The 22,827-nt window shown below is 40.1% G+C and overlaps 1 protein-coding gene and 1 non-coding gene across 4 annotated transcripts in view; one reads left to right on the forward strand and one right to left on the reverse strand.

Annotated features, from left to right (window-relative positions):
- Window positions 1–3,308: 3,308 nt before the first annotated feature.
- EIF2AK4 (eukaryotic translation initiation factor 2 alpha kinase 4) overlaps window positions 3,309–22,827 on the forward strand; it is a 98,339-nt gene continuing 78,820 nt past the window's right edge. Inside the window, exons 1-3 of one of the 3 annotated variants that reach the window (XM_055537349.1) lie at window positions 3,309–3,540; window positions 16,805–16,917; window positions 20,022–20,124. In XM_055537349.1, coding sequence (XP_055393324.1) covers window positions 3,397–3,540; window positions 16,805–16,917; window positions 20,022–20,124 — 360 coding nt within the window. In that variant the 5' untranslated portion in view covers window positions 3,309–3,396. Of the gene's footprint in view, window positions 3,541–16,019; window positions 16,163–16,804; window positions 16,918–20,021; window positions 20,125–22,827 lie in introns of those variants that run through there. The other 2 variants (XM_055537351.1, XM_055537350.1) reach the window with 2 other exon arrangements.
- On the reverse strand, window positions 22,643–22,747 carry LOC129622220 (U6 spliceosomal RNA). Its single transcript, XR_008699891.1, has one exon. It is a non-coding gene; the product is annotated as a U6 spliceosomal RNA (small nuclear RNA).

A 22,827-nucleotide genomic window follows, 5' to 3' on the forward strand; every position in this document is an offset into this window, starting at 1 on the left:
GCTGAATAGTGTTCTGTTGATTTTATTGATACATCTCAGTTTGTTTTTACCTCAATTTGTCCATCACTTTTTGTTTTCAGTTTGGTGATTAAGGGTTATGAACATTCAATTACAAGTCTTTATATGGACTCATTTCTCTTTGATAAATAAATACCTAGTCATATGGTCGGTATATGTTTAACACTTTAACTAAAACTCATGATAGGCCTAAATGTAAAACCAAAAACAACAAAAGTTCTAGATGAATACATGGAGGAAAATCTTTGTGACTTTGAGTTAGGCAAAAATGTCTTGGATAGGACAATAAAACATGATTCATGAAAGATAAAAACTGATAAACTGAACTCCCTCAAAAGTAAGAACTATTCTCTTTGTAAAACATTGTTAAGATAATAAAAAGGCAAGCCACAGACTAGGAGAAAATCTTTGCAAATTACATATCTGATAATGGACTTACTTCAGAATATATAAAGGATTCTCAAAACTCAATAATACGAAAACAAACAACCTAATTTGTAAAATGAGCAAAAGGTGTGAACAGACAAGACATATGAATGACAGATAAGCACATGAAAAGCTAACAAACATTATTTATCATCAGGAAAATGTAAATTAAGGCACAATGAGATACTACTGCACACCAATTACAATTTTTTAAATTTAACAGTTATTGGCAAAGATGTAGACTAACAAGAATTCTCATAAACTGGTGGGAATGCCCACTTTGGAAAACAGCTTGCCAATTTTTTGTTATTGCTGTTGTTGTGAAATTTTGACTTAGAAATAGCTTCAAACTTACATAAAAGATAAGAATTATTTGAAGAATTCTCATATATCCTCCACCTAAATCCCCCAGTGGTCAATATCTACGCTTGATTTATCATGCCTCTATTTTCTATCACTTGGGAGATAATTGGAAATATAATAACCTATTACCCCTTAAGGTTTGAGTGGAAATTTCCTAATAACAAGGACATTTTATATTTGACCACAGGACAACCATTAAAGTCAGGAAATTAACACTGATATAATACTGCTGTCTAATCCACAAGACCCTCTTCAAATTTTGCTGATTGTTCTGATAGTATCTTTATAGGTCCAGAATCCAGTACAGATTCTAATTTTAGACAGATGGAGAATTTTGAACATAAATTGGATATTAAATTATGCTAAGCAATTTTTATTTTTTAGGGTGTAAGGATAGTATTACGTTATCTTTGTAAAATATCCTTATCTGTTAGAGATATGTACCTGTTTATAGAAAGAATGATATCTGAAATTTTCTTTGAGATTCATTCCTAGGGAGCTGTGTGTGTGTGTGTGTGTGTGTGTTGGGGGCTGAGGAGAGGGGAGAAATTAAATAAGACTGGCAAGATATCTAAATTTGTTGAAACTGGGTGATGAGTATGGGCAGGTGATAATATTTCCTCTGCTTTTAATGTATGTGTGAAAATTTCCATAATTAGAGTATTGTAATTTTTTTAAATGGAGAAATGGAAGAATTTTAGGGATTGGAGTGATATGACCATATTTTTTACTTAGAAACATTACTTTGGCTGCAATAGGAAGAATGGCTTAAAGTGGGGCAAGAACGAAAGCACTGACTAGTTTCCCAACTGCTGAAGTCATCCAGGGAAGAGATTATGGTGACTGAACCAAGTTAGTGTCATTGGGATAGAGTGAAGTGGATGAATGAAAAAAATGGTAACTCTCTCGATGTCCAGGATTATTCTTACTCGGGTTGGGCTGAGCAGGCAATGGTGCTATTTACCTAGTCAGGCATCACTGGAAGAAAAACAAACAGGTCCCCCAGGGAGGGAAGATTTGAAGGGGCCTTCAGTCAGACTAGTGCCTTGTATTATCTGACAAAAACTGAGTATATAGATGACAGCAAGAAAATTAAATAATCATTATTTAGCAAACAGTATATGGAGAAGGAAATGGCAACCCACTCCAGTATCCTTGCTTGGAAAATCCCATCGACAGAGGAGCCTGGTGGGCTTCAGTCCATGGGGTCGCAAAGGGTCGGGCACAACTGAGTGACTTAACAACAGCAGCAACATAGGGGTAAGCCGAGATAGCGCTATCGTTAAAAAACCTGCCTGCCAATGCAAGAGACATAAGAGACATGGGTTCAATCCCGGGGTAGGGAAGATTCCCTGGAGGAGTAAATGGCCACCCACTTCAATATTCTTGCCTGGAGATTCCCATGGACAGAGGAGCCTGGTGGGCTACAGTCCGTAGGGTCACAAAGAGTCGGACACTACCGAAGCGACTTAACACAACACACATATGGGTAAGCAAGGTAGACAGAAGGAAATGTCACTTAAATCTAACTCGAGGTAATATGATATGATTATTCTAAATCAACATGCAGCATTAGTAGCCAACTGAAGATGAAATGCAATGACAAGGTCCAGGTAGATAGGTTATTTTATAAAGTTGAAAACATATGATTGGAGACAGGACACCTTAAATTTACATCAAGCAAACTGGGCAGGCAATATATTCTCTTCCTGGGAACGTTGCTCATAAGATGTCTGGGTAGAACAATATTTTTCAGTTGAAACTGCATGGTGGTACAGGGTGGGCAGATAGGGACTAAGAACATGCACTACGATGTTGAATCTATGATTAAGGGGACGAGTGTGAGGGTATAAAACAGGGGCGAAGTAGTATTGGTCACAATTTTTACTCCTGGTCGTCTTCTGGGAAGGCTTAAGGTGAGTCAAAGCGGCTGGAAAATCCATCAAAGTCTGACTCTTGTTTCGTCTCTTACCCTTGCAAGGGTAAAGGAGTTCCAACAGCCACTTCTGTTAGAGACTTATTTCGTGAAAACCATACCCTTTGGCATTATCATTCCATTCTGATTAATCTGATCTCTTGTTCCTGCAAGTTCCTCCGCTCAGGTTCCCCCGGAAAAATGTAGGCCAAACTCCCGCAGGTTCGCTCACACACCACAGCTGTTAGCGCGCTAACAGGACTAGCTTGGAGAAGGAAATGGCAACCCACTCCAGTATTCTTGTCTGGAGAATCCCATGGACAGAGGAGCCTGGTGGGCTACAGTCCATGGGGTCGCAAAGAGTCGGACACGACTGTGAGCACACAGCACACAGCAGTACTAGATTAGTCTTCGTGCCGGAGGGACCCACCCCAACTCTGACCGAGCCCCCGACTCAGCGCCCGGCCCACACGCCCACTCCGGGCGTGGAGCTCCTGCTCCGATCTTTCTCGCTAGCGTAGAGCCCCTAACCTCATCCCTGACCCCGCCTCCGCTTCGGAGCCTCACCCCAGGCCCGCCCCGGCTAGAAGCCCCGCCCACGATCCCGCCCCCGGAGTGGAGCCTGGGGCCCACCCGCTACCGCAAGGCCCTTCTTCCTGGCTCACCGCACTGCTATGGCCGGGGGCCGCGGGGCCCCCGGACGTGGCCGGGACGAGCCGCCGGAGAGCTACCCGCAACGACAAGACCACGAGCTGCAGGCCCTGGAGGCCATCTATGGCGCCGACTTCCAGGACCTGCGGCCGGACGCGCGCGGACGGGTAGGAACTTGGCATGTCTGGTCGGGGCTGGCGTGCTGCGGCCCAGCCTCCCTTGGCGCGGCCTTGCCGGAAGCGAACACCAGACCCCAACTTCGGGTTCTGGAGTCCTTTCATCCCTCACAGTCCACCCGCGCTCACTTTTTGTCCTTGCACCCGCAGCCGCAAGGCGGGTCTTCAGAACCCCTGCCTGGGACTCTTACAGCCTTTCCCCTAAATCGGCTCCCGTCTTACCTGGCCTTGCTTCTTATTCCCCCTGACGTTCCATAACATACCTGCCTCCTTACTGTCTTTTCTCCTTGGGTTTGATACAACAGCGCATTCATGCGGACCCATTGCAACTTTGGGAACGCTTTGAGGGCTCTTGCACAGATCTTATTGCTGTCCTTACTCAGAAGTCTCACCCTCCGGTATGTCTTGAGAACTGTTAGCCGTGTAATTACCCTGTACTCCTCTGGCATCCCTCACTGTGTTGTGCGGTGTGGAGGAACTTTCCTCTGTGCCTTTCCTTCAAGAGTATGGAATATATTCTTCTTAGCTGTAATGAAGAGGGAGTGTGCTGAGTCCAAACCTTTTAAAATGGCATTTGGCTTCTTTTCTTTCTTTCTTTTTCTTTTGTCTGGAAATAAGTTAAGGCACATTTCAAGCTGCTGATACAGTTTTTTCCCTCATCCTTGAAGCATTATCTACCAAACTATTGTTATCTATAGTATTTTTTAAAAAGTAGTACCTTTCTTCATCTGCCTTTAAGTCTTGGCATTTTACAACATGCACTTTATCAGCACATGCAGGATTTGCTCAAGATCTAGGATCTTCTGGAGCTGTCAGGGCAAAACATTCTCCCTCTCACCCAATGTGTTCCTTCCAGGTGTTCAGAGTATAGTCCAGCACAAACCAAACCAAATCCTCATCCTTCAGGGAGTGAGCTTTCCTAGTACTTAATTTCAAGAATTAAGACTGAAAGAGTAGAAATGTTAATATTCCCCTTATACATACTTAAAATAATAAGGTAACTTTCTGGTGATCTGGTAACTTCTCAGTTCCCTTGAGAACCAGGAAGTGTAACTAAAATATGTATCACAAAGTATACACTGGGACTCAATACAAAGCTCCTAAGACTTCATTCAGAGACAGTGTATTTAGTTTACACAGCTTAATTATATGGTCCTAAGACTGCAAGAAAACAGAAAAGAACAAGGAACTGCTTGTGGGGATACTGATAATCTCAATTTATGGCTGGTGGATTTTATAACAGGATAGTATAGTAAATAAAACCAAGACTGTAACAGGCAGGTAGAAGAATTCAGATAGCTGTACCCTGAGGTACATGGGCAAATATCCTTAACACTTTGCTAGGCCCACAAGCAGCTAATTGGTAGTCATAAGGATGAATCAGAAGGTAGTCATTCAACATGAAGAACAGACTTGTGGTTGCCAAGAGGGAGGGGATGGGGAAGGGGTAAACTAGGAGTTTGGGGTTAGTAGATGCAAACTATTACATACAGAATGGATAAACAACAAACTCCTCCTGTATAGCACAGGGAACTCTATTCAGTATCCTGGGATAAAACATAATGAAAAAGAATATAAAGAGTATATATATGTATATAACTGAGTCACTCGGCTATACAGCAGAAATTAACACAACATTGTAAATCAACTATACTTCAGTTAAAAAAAAGTTTAAAAAAGTTAAAAGAAAAGAATGTAATCATTCAACAGTTACTTTTTACTTGCCAGTCTTTAGGGGAAGATTATTCAAGTCCACAATCCTTTATCCAAACCCTGAGGCTTGATAGGTTTCAGAATTCAGAAGTGTTTGTGTTCATGTCCATGTGTGCACATTCCATACTTATCTGGTACCTCCCTCAATGGCTTCCCTGGTGGCTCAGATGGTAAAGCGTCTGCCTGCAGTGCGGAAGACCGGGTTCAATCCCTGGGTCGGGAAGATCCCCTGGAGAAGGAAATGGCAACCCACTCCAGTACTCTTGCCTGGAAAATTCCATGGACGGAGGAGCAGGCTGGGCTATACAGTCCATGGGGTTGCAAAAAGTGGGACACGACTGAGCAGCTTCACTTTCTTTCCCTCAATGTCTGGAGCAGCATCCAGAATCAAGCACAGTGAAACGTGTGAATATTCAAGTGTTCACCCTCAATGAGATGTATAAAGACTATTAATAGACTCATGTCAGTTCAGGCCAAATTTGCTGCCAGTAAATTCAGCTCAAGATTATTTACCTGTGTAAACTTTAATTTCTTAAACATCTGAAGTTTTTTAAACTTCTTTTTGGGAGATGTATTATAAGGTAGAGTTTGGTTTAGTAGCATATATATATATTATTAATAAAGAAACATTTTGGGAATACATGCTAAAAATTGTTTTACATACTAAAGTTTGGACACTCACTGCTAGTTTAAAATAGAATTTCCTCTGAAGTTATAAATGTATTGTTAACTTAATTATCTTGGCTACTTTTCTGTCAGCCAAAGGCCTGCTCATTTATAATTTGATAGCTATTACCCCCCTCCTAAAACCGTGCTTCTGTTTCTGGGCCCACCAGTAGTGTATAAGTACTTCTTTACCTACATCTTCACCAACATTGTAGACGTCCGACTTTTTCATCTTTGCCAATAAATAGATGAAACATGTTTACTTCTTTAGTTATAAGTTATTAGGACCACCTTTGTCTGTAAGCCATGGTTTTTTTTCTGTGAACTTTTTGATGTTTATTTTTATACTCTGTTGTCTATTTTCTCATTCATTTGTCAGAGCTATTTATATCTTGAGGCATACCATTTATATGTTAATTTATGTGTTAAGAAAATTAGCATTTTAGATTATTATATTGAAAATATTTTTCCCTAACAATTATGCATTTTGATATTTAGGTAATTTATGCAATTTTTAAAAACTTATAGTCAGTATAGTCAAAATGATCTTTTTTTCTTTATTGTTGTTACATGGTCCCTGTGGTTTGTTTTTTCCCTGCTCCAGTGTTACCAAAAATGAATTCTTCAAGGCTTTCTTTTAAATCTTTCATGACTTTTTTAAAAGCTTCCTTCAACTTTTTTAAGTTCTTACCTCTGAGTATGAATCTTTTCCACTAATGTGAAATGCCACCTTTGCATTGCATAAGAGTAGACTGGCTTCATAAAGATCAGTTTAGTTCAGTTCAGTCACTCAGTCGTGTCCGACTCTTTGTGACCCTGTGGACTGCAACACGCCAGGCTTCCCTGTCCATCACCAACTCCTGGAGCCTACTCAAATTCATGTCCATCACGTCGGTGATGCCATCCAACCATCTCATCCTCTGTTGTCCCCTTCTCCTCCTGCTTTCAATCTTTCCCAGCATCAGGGTCTTTTCCAATGAGTTGGTTTTTTGCATCAGTTGGCCACAGATTTGGAGTTTCAGCTTCAGCATTAGTCCTTCCAATGAATATTCAGGACTGATTTCCTTTAGGATGGACTGGTTGGATCTCCTTGCAGTCCAAAAGACTCTCAAGAGTCTTCTCCAACACCACAGTTCAAAAGCATCAATTCTTCGGCACTCAGCTTTCTTTATAGTCCAGCTCTCACATCCATACATGACTACTGGAAATACCATAACTTTGACTAGATGGACCTGTGTTGGCAAAGTAATGTCTCTGCTTTTTAATATGCTGTCTAGTTTGGTCATAGTTTTTCTTCCAAGGAGCAAGCATCTTTTAATTTCATGGCTGCAGTCACCATCTGCAGTGATTTTGGAGCCCAGAAAAGTAAAGTCTCTCACTGTTGTTCACACCTACATGCCTACTGCCTGGTAAACAGCTCTCAATTTTTGTTTGGTTGTTTGCTTAATATATGCTTCCCTAGTTGCTCAGCTGGTAAAGAATCTGCCTGCAAAGCAGGGGACCCCACTTCCATTCCCAACTGTATTGGGGTGTATTTCTTGACACTCTATCCCAGAAATCTATTTAGGTTCTGTGACCATATTGCTTTCATTACTGTAGATTTATAATCAGCCTTAGTATTTAATGTAGTCATCATTTACAGAATATTCCTGACTAATTTTACTTTGGTTTTTCATTATGAACTTTAGAGTCAGCTTGCCTGGTTAAAAAATTACACTGGCATTTTTACTGTAATAATGTTGTTATTGTTGTGCAGTCACTAAGTCCTGTCTGACTCTTTGTGACTCCATGAACTGCAGCATGCCAGGCTTCTCTGTCCTTCACTGTTTCCCTGAGTTTGCTCAAACTCGTGTCCATTGAGTCAGTGATGTCATCCAACCATCTCATCCTCTGTTACCCCCTTCTCCTCCCATCTTCATTCTTTCCTAGCATCAGGGTCTTTTCCGGTTAGTCAGTTCTTCGCATCAGGTAGCCAAAGTATTGGAGCTTCAGCTTCAGCATCAGTCCTTTCAATGAATATTCAGGATTGATTTCCTTAAGGATTGACTGGTTTAATCTTGCGGTTCAAGGGACTCTCAAGAGTCTTCTCCAGCACCACAGTTAGAAAGCAACAATTGTTAGGTGATCAGCCTTTTTTATTATCTAGCACTCACATCCATACGTGACCACTGGAAAAACCATAGTTTTGACTAGATGGAACTTTGTTGGCAAAGTGATGTCTCTGCTTTTTAATACACTGTCTAGGTTTTTCATACCTATTCTTCCAAGGAGCAAGCGTCTTTTAATTTCATGGCTTCAGTCACCATCTGCAGTGATTTTGGAGCCCAAAAAAATGAAATCTGACACTGTTTTCACAGTTTCCTCATCTATTTGACATGAAGACATCGGACCAAATGGCATGATCTTGGTTTTGTGGATGTTGAGTTTTAAGCCAGATTTTTCAGTCTCCTTTTTCACCTTCATCAAGAGGCTCTGTAGTTCCTCTTCACTTTCTGCCATTAAAGTGGTGTCATCTGCATATCTGAGGTTGTTGGTATTTCTGCCTCTGCCGGCAGTCTTGATTCCAGCTTGTGCTTCATCCAGCCTGGCATTTTGCATGATGTACTCTGCATATAAGTTAAATAAGCAGGGTAACAATATAGAAGCCTTGACGTTCTTCTTTCCCAATTTTGAACCAGTCCTTTGTTCCATGTCCAGTTCTAACTATTGCTTTTTGTCCTGCAGACAGGTTTCTCAGGGATATTCCCATCTCATTAAGAATATTCCACAGTTTGTTGTGATCCACATAGTCAAAGGCTTTAGCATAGTCAGTGAAGCAGAAGTAGATGTTTATTTGGAATTCTCTTGCTTCTTCTATGTCCAGCATATGTTGACAATTTGATCTCTGGTTCTTCTGTTTCCAAATCCACTTGTACATCTAGAAGTTCCCGGTTCATGTACTACTGAAGCCTAGCTTGAAGGATTTTGAGCATGATCTTGCTGGGATGTGAAATGAGTGCTTTTGTATGGTAATTTGAACATTCTTCAGCAGTCCCTTTCTTTGGAATTGGAATGAAAACTGACCTTTTCCAGTCCTGTGGCCACTGCTGAATTTCCCAAGTTTGCTGGTGTAATGAGTGCAGCACTTTAACAGCATCATCTTTTAGGATTTGAAATAGCTTAGCTGGAATTCTGTCACTTCCACTAGCTTTGTTTAGTAATGCTTCCTAAGGCCCAATTGACTTCACACTCCAGGATGTCTGGCTCTAGGTAAGTGAACACACCATCATGGTTATCTGGGTCATTAAGACCTTTTTTGTACAGTTCTTCTGTGTATTCTTGCCACCTTTTCTTAATCTCTTCTGCTTCTGTTACGTTCTTGCCATTTTTGTCCTTTCTTGTGCCTATCTTTGCGTGAAATGTTCCCTTGGTATCTCCAATTTTCTCATAGATCTCTAGTCTTTCCCATTCTATTGTTTTCCTCTATTTCTTTGCATTAGTCAGTTAAGAAGGCTTTCTTATCTCTCTCTCCTTGCTGTTCTCTGGAACTCTGCTTCAGTTGGGCGTATCTTTCCTTTTCTCCTTTGCCTTTCATTTCTCTTCTTTTCTCAGCAACTTGTAAGGCCTTCTCAGACAACCACTTTGGCTTCTTGAATTTCTTTATCTTGGGGATGGTTTTGGTCATCGTCTCCTAAACAACTTTACAAACCTCTGTCCGTAGTTCTTCAGGCATTCTGTCTACCAGATCTAGTCCCTTGAATCTATTCATCACCTCCACTTATATTACCTGTATTTAATTTGGGGAGAACTCAGATTTGAATATTTTAGTGTTTGTTTAAAATGGAGTCAGAGTTATTAAACTTTAAGGAATCTAGCAGTTTGTTGTTTTTTTGTGCTTGGCCATTTGACAAATAGGCAAATGCTTGAGAACAGAAGATAAATGAATGAGCTTGGTGATTTTTATAAGGTCGGTTACAGAAAGTGACTGAGAGCTTTTACTATCATTATTATTTTGTTTTTGACATCTTTACAGACTTAAAACTAAAGACTTGCCCAGCTTATCTAGCTTTCACATGTTACTTTATTTCTAGATTTGTTGTTTTTTTTACGCAGACTAATTTCTTTCCTACATTACAGGATATGAGAACAGAAGCAAGTAATAAACATGGGGCCATGCTGAACCAAGTCTTGTCATCAAAATTTAAGGGGGATTTGACTAGCAGGGTCTAGATAACAATTCTAGACCAAACACCTGAAAGTGGTTTGAATTGTGTAGCTTGTTTTATATGCTTGTGGAATAAAATACATAACATAAATGTAGTAACTTAATTTTTAAGTGTATGGTTCAGTGTATTTATGTGGTTAATTGAAAATTGTGTGAGTTTTTCTTTTTTTTAAGTATAGTTGATTTATAATGTTGTGCCAGTCTCTGCTGTGCACCAGAGTGACTTAGTTTTACACATAGATACAGTCTTTTTTCAATATTCTTTTCCATTATGGTTTATCGTAGGAAGTTGGATATAGTTCATTGTGCTAAGTAGGACCTTGTTGTTTATGTAATAGTTTGTATCTACTAACCCCAAATTCCCAGTCCATCCTTCTCCCTCTTGTGTTAGTATTTTTAATTAATTTCCCAAACCTTGTCCTCACTCTGCTGCTCATCTTGTAAACCAGTGAATTTTAATCACAGGCTGTCACTAACCCTCATGCCTTGGAACCAAAAGTTGTGCTCCTATGTGGAATGGGCAATAAAATTCTTTTTAATAGTCTTGTGGCTCAGCAGGTAAAGAATCTACCAGCAATGCAGGAGACCCAGAACACGAGGGTTTGATCCCTGGGTCTGGAAGATCCCCTACAGGAAGAAATGGCAACCCACTCCAGAATTCTTGCTTAAAAAATCCCATGGACAGAGGAGCCTGGTGGGCTATAGTCCATGGGGTTGCCAAGACTCAGACACGACTGAGTACACGCACATCCTTCATTATGGTACTTTTAGCAGAAATAGACACATGCTTATACCAGTTTATTTTGCGGTGAGTGTGAGGAGGTACCCAAGAAAAGCATATTGAGACTGAGAAACTGGGGTTTCTGCTGGCATTGGCTGGGCACTTCTCAAGGTGGTGTGCACTGTGCTGAAAAGAGGGTCCCCCAGGTCAGTGTTGCTAGTCCTGTGGATGTAGTAATATACTTGGGGTTTATTTCTTGAAAAGCTAATGTCTTTTTTTTAACTCTGGTGGTAATTAGTCTAGAGTATTACCTTTCATATTTTAGGACTGAGTTTGTATTACTCATTCACGTTTTATACCTTGAGGATTTTTTTGACGTTTTGTAGTATTAAAGGGCTTCCCATGTGGCCCAGTGGTAAAGAATCTGCCTGCCAGTGCAGGAGATATGTGTTTGATCCCTGGGTCAAGAAGAACCCCTGGAGAAGGAAATGGCAACCCACTCAAGTATTCTTGCCTGGAAGATTCCATCAACAGAAGAGCCTGGTGGACTATAGTACCAGGAGTTGCAAAGAGTCAGACACAGCTGAGCAACTGAGTACATGTATAGTGTTATACTTCAGATGAGTATCCAACTTCTTGATCTCACTGAAAAGTGTTTTACTCATGTTTTATTATAATGTGGCCTTCTTTCCATGACTGCTTCCTGTCACTTATATTTTCAATCTTCAAAATAAATCTTTTTCCTCATGTAGAATTTTGTATATTTTGTAGCAATACATTCTGCATTGCTTTCCTCTCGTTCCATGCTCTCAAAACAATTTGTTTACCCTTTACTATGTATTTTTCTGTCTACAGATTTTTTTTTCCAGGAATTCATTATTTCTTTGTGCAGGTTAAATCAAAGATTTTATCAACATTAAATTCTAATGACAGTTTGTCTCTTCTAAAGGCATGGAAGATGCCCTACCCAGTCTTAATCTTTAATACATCTTGGTTGTTGAACTTTTTAATGAAATCCTGTTCAGTTTCAGGAATCCTTGAATATCCTAATATGAGCTAATGCTTGGTATCCTAAACATGTTTTGCATAAGAGCCTCTTTACTTGTAGGAGAGCCTCTCAGTTTGCTTGAGAAAAGCCTGGTGAATTTTCTGTTCTTACCTCTGAAAGCACTGTTCCCTGACTGTCATTTTTTTTTCCCAGTGAGCCTGTGCTGGTTAAAATTAAGTTTAGCTACATATGACAGAAAACTTTAAATAACAAAGTCTGTTTTTATATGTAAAAGTCTGGAGCTGTGGGCTTTTTCTGAATTACTGTTCTACCAACCTTACTGCCCCTGCATGGTCTGAAATGGCTGTCTGACCTCCAGTCATCACGTCTGCATTCCAGCCAGCTGGAAGGAGAAAGGGATGAAAAAGCTTCATCCCTTTCTTTTAATAGAGGTCACTTCCTGGAAATTGCATCTTACAGTTCTTTCATATTCAGTTCAGTTCAGTTCAGTCTCTCAGGCGTATCTGACTCTTTGTGACCCCATGGACTGCAGCACGCCAGGCCTCCCTGTCCATCACCAACTCTTGGAGTTTACTCAAACTCATGTCCATTCAGTCGGCGATGCCATCCAACCATCTCATCCTCTGTCGTCCCCTTCTCCTCCCACCTTCAATCTTTCCCAGCATCAGGGTCTTTTCAAATGAGTCTTTCATATTATTGGCTTTAAATTAATCCAGTAGCTACACTGAGCTGCAGACGGGTTGGGGAAACGTATTCAGCTAAAAAAAATTGAGAATTCTTTTACAAAGAAATAAAAGGAGAGTAGATATTGGGGAAACAGTACCCCAGAGTGTATGCTTCGTGAAGAGAAATATCATTCTGGTCCAGTGAAGCTGTCAGCCAAAGACGAAAGCTTTAGAAGTAGCTAGTCACCTGGTAGCTTCAATGTCCTGCTCTTTGGGTTGGTCTCCCTTGGTACTCAGAACCAGACAAGTTGTTAGATTTTTGTCCAGCATACGTCGTTCATCAGCATCCATAGGTCTGTTCCTTCATCCAAACCACCATAACTGGACTCATGCATTTCCTAAAACTGAAACCTTTATGCGTCCAGGAGTGTCTTCACTTTGTATCCGAACTCTTTCCTCTTTCCTCAGAGTTTGCTTTGGCATTAAGATTGCTTTGGCATTATCTGGGCTCACCACTTTTATCACCGATGTCCTGCTAGTGTTGCTGTGTGATGGAAGTAACTAGAACACTAGACCTGCATTTGTTCTAAGGCTGGGTCAGCCGGGGAATGTTTGCAGGATCCTAACCACTCTTTTAGGCCATTGTTTTATATACTGATGTTCTGCCTGGTGGTCCCCTTGTGACTGAGAGAGACCTCCTTCCCTGATTACTGCCAGGTGTCTTTACCTTGATTAATTGTTCCTTCTTAAGCATCACCTTAAGCATCCCCTTTAGTAAAGAATGGTATGGGCTTCCCTGATAGCTCAGTTGGTAAAGAATCCGCCTGCAATGCAGGATGACCCTGGTTCGATTCCTGGATCGGGAAGATCCGCTGGAAAGGGATAGGCTACCCACTCCAGTATTCTTGGGCTTCCCTTGGGGCTCAGCTGGTTAGGAATCCACCTGCAATGTGGGAGACCTGGGTTGGGAATGATCCCCTGGAGAAGGGAAAGGCTACCCACTCTAGTATTCTGGCCTGGAGAATTCTGTAGACTGTATAGTCCATGGGATCACAAAGAGTCAGACACGACTGAGCTACTTTTACTTTCACTTCTTAAAGAATATCTTCAAAATGTGTAGTCTCCCAGTGGCCTCTCTTTTCTGAAGCTGGCTTCTGTTCTAGTGACTCCAGACATAAACTGTGGGCTTCCCTGTACCTTTTCCTGAGAAGGTCAGTTACATTCAGATACATGCTGCACTTCCTGCAGAAAGAGAAAAGGGAATGCTAAACCAAATTTGTTATCATATGTGTGCAGAGATAACCCCCTTCATGTGGCATATGTTGTCTATTTGTTACAAGTTTTTCTCTATACCGAGCCCGGGAATGTTCATCCCTTGGTTTGCATTCGTAGTTTCTATTTACACAACTTGCTTATATATTAGTAGTTAGGTGACTCTTGCTCCTTTCATTTATAGATGACTACTGCAATGTTGTTGCTGCAAAACAGAAAATCTGCTATTGCTCCAAATACTCTGCTTGTGTTTTAACACCTTGGCTTCCACCTCTTTACCTTGGGCCTGCAGGGTCTTGGATATTTTACTTTAAGAAGATTATCTGTATGGCATTTTCCATTTTTTTTTAATTTATAAAAGTATAGTTGATTAGCAATGTTGTGTTAATTTCTGCCTTACAACAAAGTGACTCAGTTACAGATATGTATATATGTGTGTATATATATATTCTTACTTTCATATTTATTTTGACTCTTTAAGCTATGTGGGTCAGTATGGATTTACAGCAGTTTCCCCATCTGCATTCTAAAATATAGTTTTCGTTGGTCTTCAGCCAAATTAGAAAATGAAAGGCAGAATAATGTATATGTAAAGATATAGTAATATAAGCTAAATTGACTACACTTTATTCTGTTTTTGTACTTTTCTCCTACTTTTGGTACTAAAATATTCTCTATTTTCTAAAGTGGTATCTACAGTAGAGAGGGAGCAAAAAAGTATTTTCTTGGGCGACATAGTATCTCTCTAAAATTTGTGGCCTATGAGATGAAAAATTTCTTAAGATTCGACCTGGTGGAGGAAGCATTGGTAAAATTTTGAGTCTGTCTAATTAGCCTTTCTCTTTAGTTTTTACATCTCTAAAATGGAGATATATACCTTTTTCTACTTCATTGGATTGATGTTGGGAAGAGAATAATAATAACACAGGCAAAGACTGGTTGATAGGATTTACTTCAGAATGATCCAGTGTGGCACTTGGGGACAGGGCACATATAGATACACAAGATTGGCCATAAATGGGTCATTATTGAAACTGGCTGGTAAGTACATGAAGTTCATTCTATCATTATCAGCTTTGTTTGAAAATTTCCATAGTGAAAAGCTTTTCCAGAAGTGAGGCTATTTAGGAGACTGGTAAAGGTAATAGTTTGTCCTTTCCTTCTTAGCAAGTGAGAATTGGTGTTTTTGCTGCTTTTAGCAAATAAATGCTTGCCCTGTTAAATTCTGTCTGATATGATCTGTATCTGCTTTACAGCAGATAACAGCCAGCGTGTCTTGATTGAAGAGGAAACAGGAAACTGGGAATCTAACAGGTTCAGTTTCATTCTCGCTCCTGTGAGGATCCTCAGAGGAAAGCCTCCTCTACTTGCTTTTTTTTTTTCCCCCTCACATCTTCCTGTCATTCTAGAAGGAAAGCCCCTCCTCCAATCAATCTAGCCTGTTTCTCTTCTGCCCAGGATCCATCAACTTCAGATCCTAATTTGGTCTCCTTCCCGCTCTTCCATAATATTTCCATCAACATCCTCACACTCTGTAGTATCTCCCATCTTTAAACAGAACAAAATAAAATTATCCCTTGATTTCACCCCCCACCCCGTCTGTGGCCCCACTCTCTGTCCCTTTAATTTAACCCGAACCCACACCTCCTTGAAAGAGTTGTCATAGACCTGCTGTGACCTCATCCTCACCCAGCACCCACTCCTCTCGTGCCAGGGTCTGCTCCTGGCAAGGCCATCTGCAGTCCTCGTGTCTCCTCTCAGCGGAGGTCTTCTTTCCTCATCCTGCTCTGCATCAAGGAGCTAGAGATCTACCAGACACTAGACTTCTGGTTTCCTCTCTCAGGGCCCAGTCTCGCTATCAGCTTTATCTCAAATCTACCTTCTTCTCTGTCCTTTGCCACCAACACAGACTGAATTTTTACAGTAGCTTTTTTTAAAAAATCAAGGATTATTATAAATGAAAACTGAGCTTATGTATTTTATATACACAGCTGATTGTATACTTCAGAGTGCCACATGTAAGGTTCATGTTCTGTCAGAATTTAATGTTCCTCAATACTTTGTCACCCTTGGAAGACTTTTTATGCTTTCTCTTTTCTGATAATGCCACATTTCTCTTTTTGCCCTGGCTGCCTTGACATTCCAAGGCAAAGGCAAGCTTCAACTCCTTGCAACTCCTTACTCTAGCAATCCGACAACTGAGGATTGGCGTTAACAAGGGAGGGCTGATGGGGAAGACACAGGTTTGGGTGTCTTAGTTGGATTTGAAGTCCAGCCTTGCCGCTGTGTGTTTGTGGGGAAGAAACTTTGAGCCTGAACCGCCTTGTCTGTAAAGTGGAGATGACACCTACCTCACAGAGTTGGTAGGTTTATGTTTATAAATTATATAAACTGCCTCAAATCCTTTTTGGGAAGAGCATATATAAATAAAGGATAATGGAATATTTAGTTATTTGGGGAAAAACAGTTGGTTGAAAGCATACACAGTTTTAGAAGAGCTATCAGATTTCTCCTTGTCAAGATTTTCACGCGTTGTCTCAGTATTTGAAGTGTCAGTAGGCCTTCTCTGACCCACCTGTCTGAATACCTTCTCCTCCTCCACCACTCTGTTCCATGGCTCAGCTTTGCTTTCTTTACAGCACTGGTCACTATTTGGAAATACTTACATGTCCTGTGTTTTGTGTCAGCTAGTTGGCTTCCTGTCTGTCCAGATTTGCCCCTGTGCTCTCAGTCTCTAGGGCAGCAGCCACTTACTTGAATAAATGGAGGCTGCGTGGGACATTTCAGGTCACTCCGTAGAAAACTGAAAAGGAAAATGTACTCTCTCTGGCACAAGTTTTGTTTTTAAACCATGCTTTAGGAAAATGTGACCAAAGCACAGTTTTATAAAATAAAACTGTGTGTAATATTTAAAAAGTAGAACTTTTGAGCTGAAATAATTATCTTAATCGTTAATGACTGGCTCTCTAGAGAGAAAAAAAAAAGATTTTCTTTTTCTCTTTTAGGTCAAAGAGCCTCCTGAAATCAATTTAGTTCTGTACCCTCAAGGCCTGACTGGTGAAGAAGTGTACGTGAAAGTGGATTTGAGAGTGAAATGCCCACCCACCTATCCAGATGTGTGAGTTCATTTATAAATGTGTGTGTTAGTCTCTCAGTCATGTCCAACTCTTGCAACCCCATGGACTGTAGCCCACCAGGCTCTTCTGTTCATGGAATTACCGAGGCAAGAATACTGGAGTGGGTTGCCATTCCCTTCTCTAGGGGATCTTCCCAACCCAGGGATCAAACCCAGGACTCCTGCATTGCTGGCAGATTCTTTTCTTCCCTGGTCTGAGTCACCAGGGAAGTCTGTTTATAAATAGCTTTGATGTGATTTCAGTTCTCTGTTTTGAAAACAAAGGAACAGGTTGAAGTCAATGGTATTTTTTCCTTCTGGCCCCCATTCCATTTAAAATTTTATTTCCTATCACTTGCAATTCATCAGAACTACATCAGCAATGGATGTTTTCATGAAGCCTGTCTCCTGTTAGGTTGGCTTCTAGTTAATAGTCTCTATGGGTGGCAGTGTTTGCTCCATGACTAATGTTTGCTTCTTCTGTTATGTTAACTTTTGTTTGTTTAATTTTCCACAGACTAGGAAGAGGAACAATTTAGGGGAAAGAAGATAAAGGTGCAGTGACTATAAAAGCCTTGTGTACTTAGTTTTAAAGTACAGTTTACATTAGGACTTAGAGTAGCCTTCCGAGCCTAGTGGGACCTTGACTTCCAAGCAGAAAATGATTTAGTCGCCCTCTTTCAGGGTCAGGAAGATGGCAGGGCGTGTAACATCACTGGCCTCTACCCATTAATGCTTAAAGAGTTTTCCAGTCAGTGAGACAGCCAAAAGCCTTATGTATTTCTAAACTCCCCCTGAAGGTAATACCCCCTTGGGTTCAGATCCAGTAGTAAAACAAAAGCATTAGCTGTCAAGCCTCAAGTATTCTTCAAGTACCATGCATATTCCATGTAATCTTTTCCCAGACATTCCATGCAGAAAAGCAGATTTGGCCTGGATGATGTTTTTTTGATTGAGCTTGTTGTGCAGGAAGCCAGTGAAGGAAAGTGACAAGTAAAAGGATGTACTGCCTTACCCAGTGGGTGGTAAATGTATGGAATTTGTTACCTTAAGAGGTGATGGAGTTTATGAAAATACAGGTAGGTCAAGATGAGCTCCCTGAAGTTAGTAACCCAATTTTAGCCCAACCTCTGTGCCTAGAGTAGAATATAGTAGATATTCAGAAAGTTAATTTATGCATTAATTGAAAGGTAATTAATTTTATGAAAGAAAAATAAGACAGTGCCTCTCTAGGTCTTATCTTTCCTGACACCAAATAGGTGGTATCTTTTCTGACACCAACTGGGTATCTGAACAATTCAGTTCAGTTATGACACTAACTGTCCATAGTTCTTGATAGCTGAGTTGGGGGTTTAGTCCCATGATGAGACGTGGATGCCAGTTGCAAGTCCCAGTACTTCTGATCAACTGGCTATAAATTTGCACGTTCCTGTGACACCCTCCCCCCACCCTGCCCCAGGTTTGATAATTTGCTAGAACAGTTTACAGAACTCAGGAGGGCACTTCACTTACTGTTACTGGTTTATTATCAAAGATACAACTCAGGACTGGCCAGATGGAAGAGATGCTTAGGCAAGAAATATGTAGAGGGGCACAGAGCTTCTTTGCCTTCTTGACATTGACTGATGTCACCTTGGAGGGGGAACATAATTACCCCTGGTTGAGAGCCACTATGTTAGAGAACTCATCAGCTAAATCTTGATGTGTCGATTTGGTAAAAATATCATTTAAGAAACAGCATGCAAAAACAGTTTACAAAAGTTAAAAAGTAAACATTGTAATATCAGCTACATAAACTTATGAATTATGTACCAAGGGCATGAAGAGAACACTGGAAATTTTACAGTGTTTAATTAGTGTTGCAGATGAATTTTTCACTACTCTGTTAATATTGCTCTATAGTGACTGCTTGATTTTTTTTTTAATTATCTAAGTCTTGACTTGGGGAAACATTCCTATCTTTTGAGATAATATCATGCAGGAAAACTTTCCTTTCCTGCAAAATAGTCCTTTATACCACTGTGAGAAAGAGAATCCTGGATTAAATGGACCTGACGTAGACTTTCTCTAAGATTTCCATCTATCCAGGTCGACGATGACTGTAGTAATGTCATAATGAAGCATTGAGGGAATGCATAGATAAGTGAATAGTAAAGGCTTCACCAAGGTAAAATGCCATGAATTACTCAGAAATGCTTGGTGGGAAGGGATGAATCATTTTCTCATCTGTAAAATTAAATAAAGCCTACTTAATCTCAAGAGTTGTTATTGGATGTGTTGTGGTTGGAAATAAGAGGAACCCCAAGGGAGGGCTGATTGTATTTTCCTTGGGTAGAAGGTGTTGACTATTAGTTGTGCCCTATAAAGATGAAGAAGAGCATGTGGTAGGCATCCTTGGAATAGCAGAGTTTGCAGAGTGTGCATGACATGAGTGAGTGAGCTCATTTATAGCAGAGTGAGTTCCTGGGACACAGCCTGTTGTAGGAGTACTAGATGGAACACTGTGCCTCCATCTCACACATAGTTATTCTTATCCTGCTTTATGCTAGGAGAGACAGATGATCACAGAGTGTTTAGACCCTTGTGGGTGAGCTGTCAAGAGTTCGCTGATATTGAGGGCAAGCCAGAATCGAGGATTATAAAAGGGAGTGCATGGTGAAGTTACTAGGCTAAAATCACCCACAGAGCTGGAGTGATTTTTTAGAACGCAGTAAATAGTAGTTGATGTTAGAAATTTGAATCAGATTATAAAGCTGAAATCAGAGACAGAGGAGTTGGGAGAGACACCTGATTGAGCCCCAGTAAGTCTGGTCCTCTTGGGGAGCAGGGCACTCGAAAGCCCACGCTGACGCCTGGCCAGCACATTTCTGCCCTACAGGCTGCAGGTGACTTCATGTTGAGTGCTGTGTCAACAGAGTTGCTGGGGTAAAGTTGAAATCCTTTTGAGATGAAAGGAAATGTTCCTAGGGGTACAAAGAAGTTCACAAGTGAGGAAAACCCCTTTACGGAAACCCCAGGCTCCAAGCTTGAAAATTAGCAAATATTAATGCAAACAATGCAAACAATCTGTACTTTTTAGAGTAACTCTTTTTTTTTTTCTTTTCCAGAGTCCCTGAAATAGAATTAAAGAATGCCAAAGGTCTGTCAAATGAAAGTGTTAATTTGTTAAAGTCCCGCCTAGAAGAAGTGGCCAAAAAACACTGTGGTGAGGTATGATTTGTAAAACTAGAATTATGACAGAATGATAAAAATCTCATCATGTTCACTAGTGTTTGCCTTCCAGCCTTTTCTTTGGCTTAAAGGCTTTCCCATTGCACCTCAGATGTAACTTTCACTAGAATGTTCTGTTTTTTATTGGTATCTACAAAGGGGAATATTGCTGTTTGGATTGCTTTAATTAACAGTACTTATGAATTACGAATTGTAGAGCCTGTATAGACAGTACTGTTGATACTTAATTCTTCTGGAAACACTCCATATGAAACTGACCAGAATTTTTGCACACTTTGAGCCTGACATCATGACCTCATCTTGACTTGAACATTTACATTGGAAAATGTTTACAAACAAGTGATTTCTGACCAAACATTGCCACATCTCCCCTTTTCATATCAGAAGAACTAATTGTTTACTTCTCAATAATTAGGGACTCACTGTCCTCCATCAATGTCCCTTTTATACCTGAGCATTTACACCTAGTTCAGTACTGATGCTTTTTTAATCCTCTGACATCAGGGTCTGCATGAGCTCCCCCTTAGGTGAGCTCTCTCTCTGGAGGGCCAGGCTGGGTGACCTCTTAGGGCGAGTATTACGGTCTGTTCCTTAAGCCCACTGAGTACCCTAGGTATAATCCATCTTCTCCTCACTTTTGTGTAAGATTATGCAGTGTTTTTGCCTATGCACATCACTTTTAACTTATCCTATCCTACAAAGACTGAGAAGAGTTAAGTAAGGACTAGCCCTAGGCCTCTGTGTCACTAGGAAAGTGACTGGACCGTTTTTCACTTGCATTCCATAACACAGTGAGTTACTGTGTGCCCTCTGGGGTGCTTTTTGCCCCTATAATCTTTGCCCACCTAAGTTGTGTTTCCAAGAACTTCAGTGATTGTTGTGGTACATAAAGTGATTGTAGAACAGCTTGGACAAAAAAATTGGCCTTGGGAATTACTGCAGAGTTCTTTCTAGTTTAAGTTCTTTCTAATGTAGTCTAATGCCTTAACTGAAAAATAATATGGAGTTTACATTGAAAATTCAGCTACAGAATCCTCTGGTTTCTTGGATTCATGATTTGTCATTTTTTTGTAAAATTCTTTGCTGTGTTTGATTTGATTTTTATAGTGCAGTATTATATAATATAACTGTTACATAATCATCATGCAAATTCCAGGAGATAGTGAAGGACAGGGAAGCCTGGCGTGCTACAGTCCATGGGGTTGTAAAGAGTTGGACATGACTTAGCGACTGAACAACAGCAATATAATCATCATGCTATACATTAGATCCCCAGAACTTACTTATTTTATAACTGAAAGTATGTATACTCGGACCTACATATCTCCCCTTTACTCTCACCACTCCCTAGGTAACCACCATTCTAGTCCCTGTTTCAGTTTTTTTAGATTCTATATGTAAATGATATCATGCAGCATTTGTCTTTGATTTATTTCACTTAATATAATGCCTCAAGTTCCATTTGTGTTTCTGCAAGCAGGAGGATGTTCTTTTTCATGGTTGAATATTTCACTGTGTATGTATATTTATATCACATCTTTATTCACTTTTTCATTGACACTTACCTTGGCTATTGTGAATAATGCTGCAATAACATGGGAGTATAGATATCTCTTCAAGATCCTTTTTTTTCATTCCCTTTGAATATATACTCAGATATAGGATTGCTAGATCATATGTAGTTCTGTTTTTAATTTTTTGAGGAACCTCCATACTGTTTTTCAGACTGGCTGCAACAATTTACATTCTCACCAAAAGTGTATCAGGGTTCCCTTCTCCACACCCTCACCAACACTTGTTGTTCACTGTCTTTTTGATGTGTGAGGTGATAGCTCATTGTGGTTTTGATCTGTGTTTCCCTGATGATCAGTGATGTTATGTATCTTTTCATGTGCCTGTTGGCCATTTGTATGTCTTCTTTGGAAAAATGTCTGTTGTGTTCCTCTGTCCATTTTTTAATTGGATTGTTTGGGTTTTCTTTTTTATTTTTGCTGCTGAGTTATATTAGTTCTTTATATATTTAAATATTGACCCCTTATCAGATATATGATTTGTAGCTATCTTCTCCCATTCTGTAGTTTGCCTTTTCGTTTTCTTGATGGTTTCCTTTGCTGTGCAGAATCTTTATTTTTTTTTTTTGCTGTGCAGAAATATTTGATTTAGTCCCACTTGTTTATTTCTGCTTTTGTTGTCCCACTCACCCCAGCCCCACCTTTTTTTGACCTTATTTTATTTATTTATTCAAATTTGTATTACAGTATAGTTGATTTGATTTACAGTGTTGTACTGATTTCCACTGTATAGCTACGTACACAGTATCCACTATTTTTTGGATTCATTTTCCCTACAGGTCATTACTGACTTTTGAGAAGAGTTCCCTGTGCTATACAGTTAGTCCTTACTAGTTATCTATGTTATATGTAATAGTGTGTACATGTCAATCTCAGTCTCTCCATTTATCCCTCCTTCCCCCATCCCTTTCTCCCTTGGTAACCAAAAAAACATGGACTGCTTCACAGATTTACAAGTCATCCTTGCACAGGGGCCATACTAATCTTCTCTGTATCTCTCCAGTTTTAGCATATGTTCTACTGAAGAGAGCACATTGTCTTTATTTTAGATTATACTTTTTAATGGCCAACAAACACACGGAAAGATGCTCAACATCACTAATTATTAGTG

The sequence above is a fragment of the Bubalus kerabau genome, chromosome 10, assembly GCF_029407905.1.
Source record: "Bubalus kerabau isolate K-KA32 ecotype Philippines breed swamp buffalo chromosome 10, PCC_UOA_SB_1v2, whole genome shotgun sequence".
Lineage (NCBI taxonomy): Eukaryota > Metazoa > Chordata > Mammalia > Artiodactyla > Bovidae > Bubalus > Bubalus kerabau.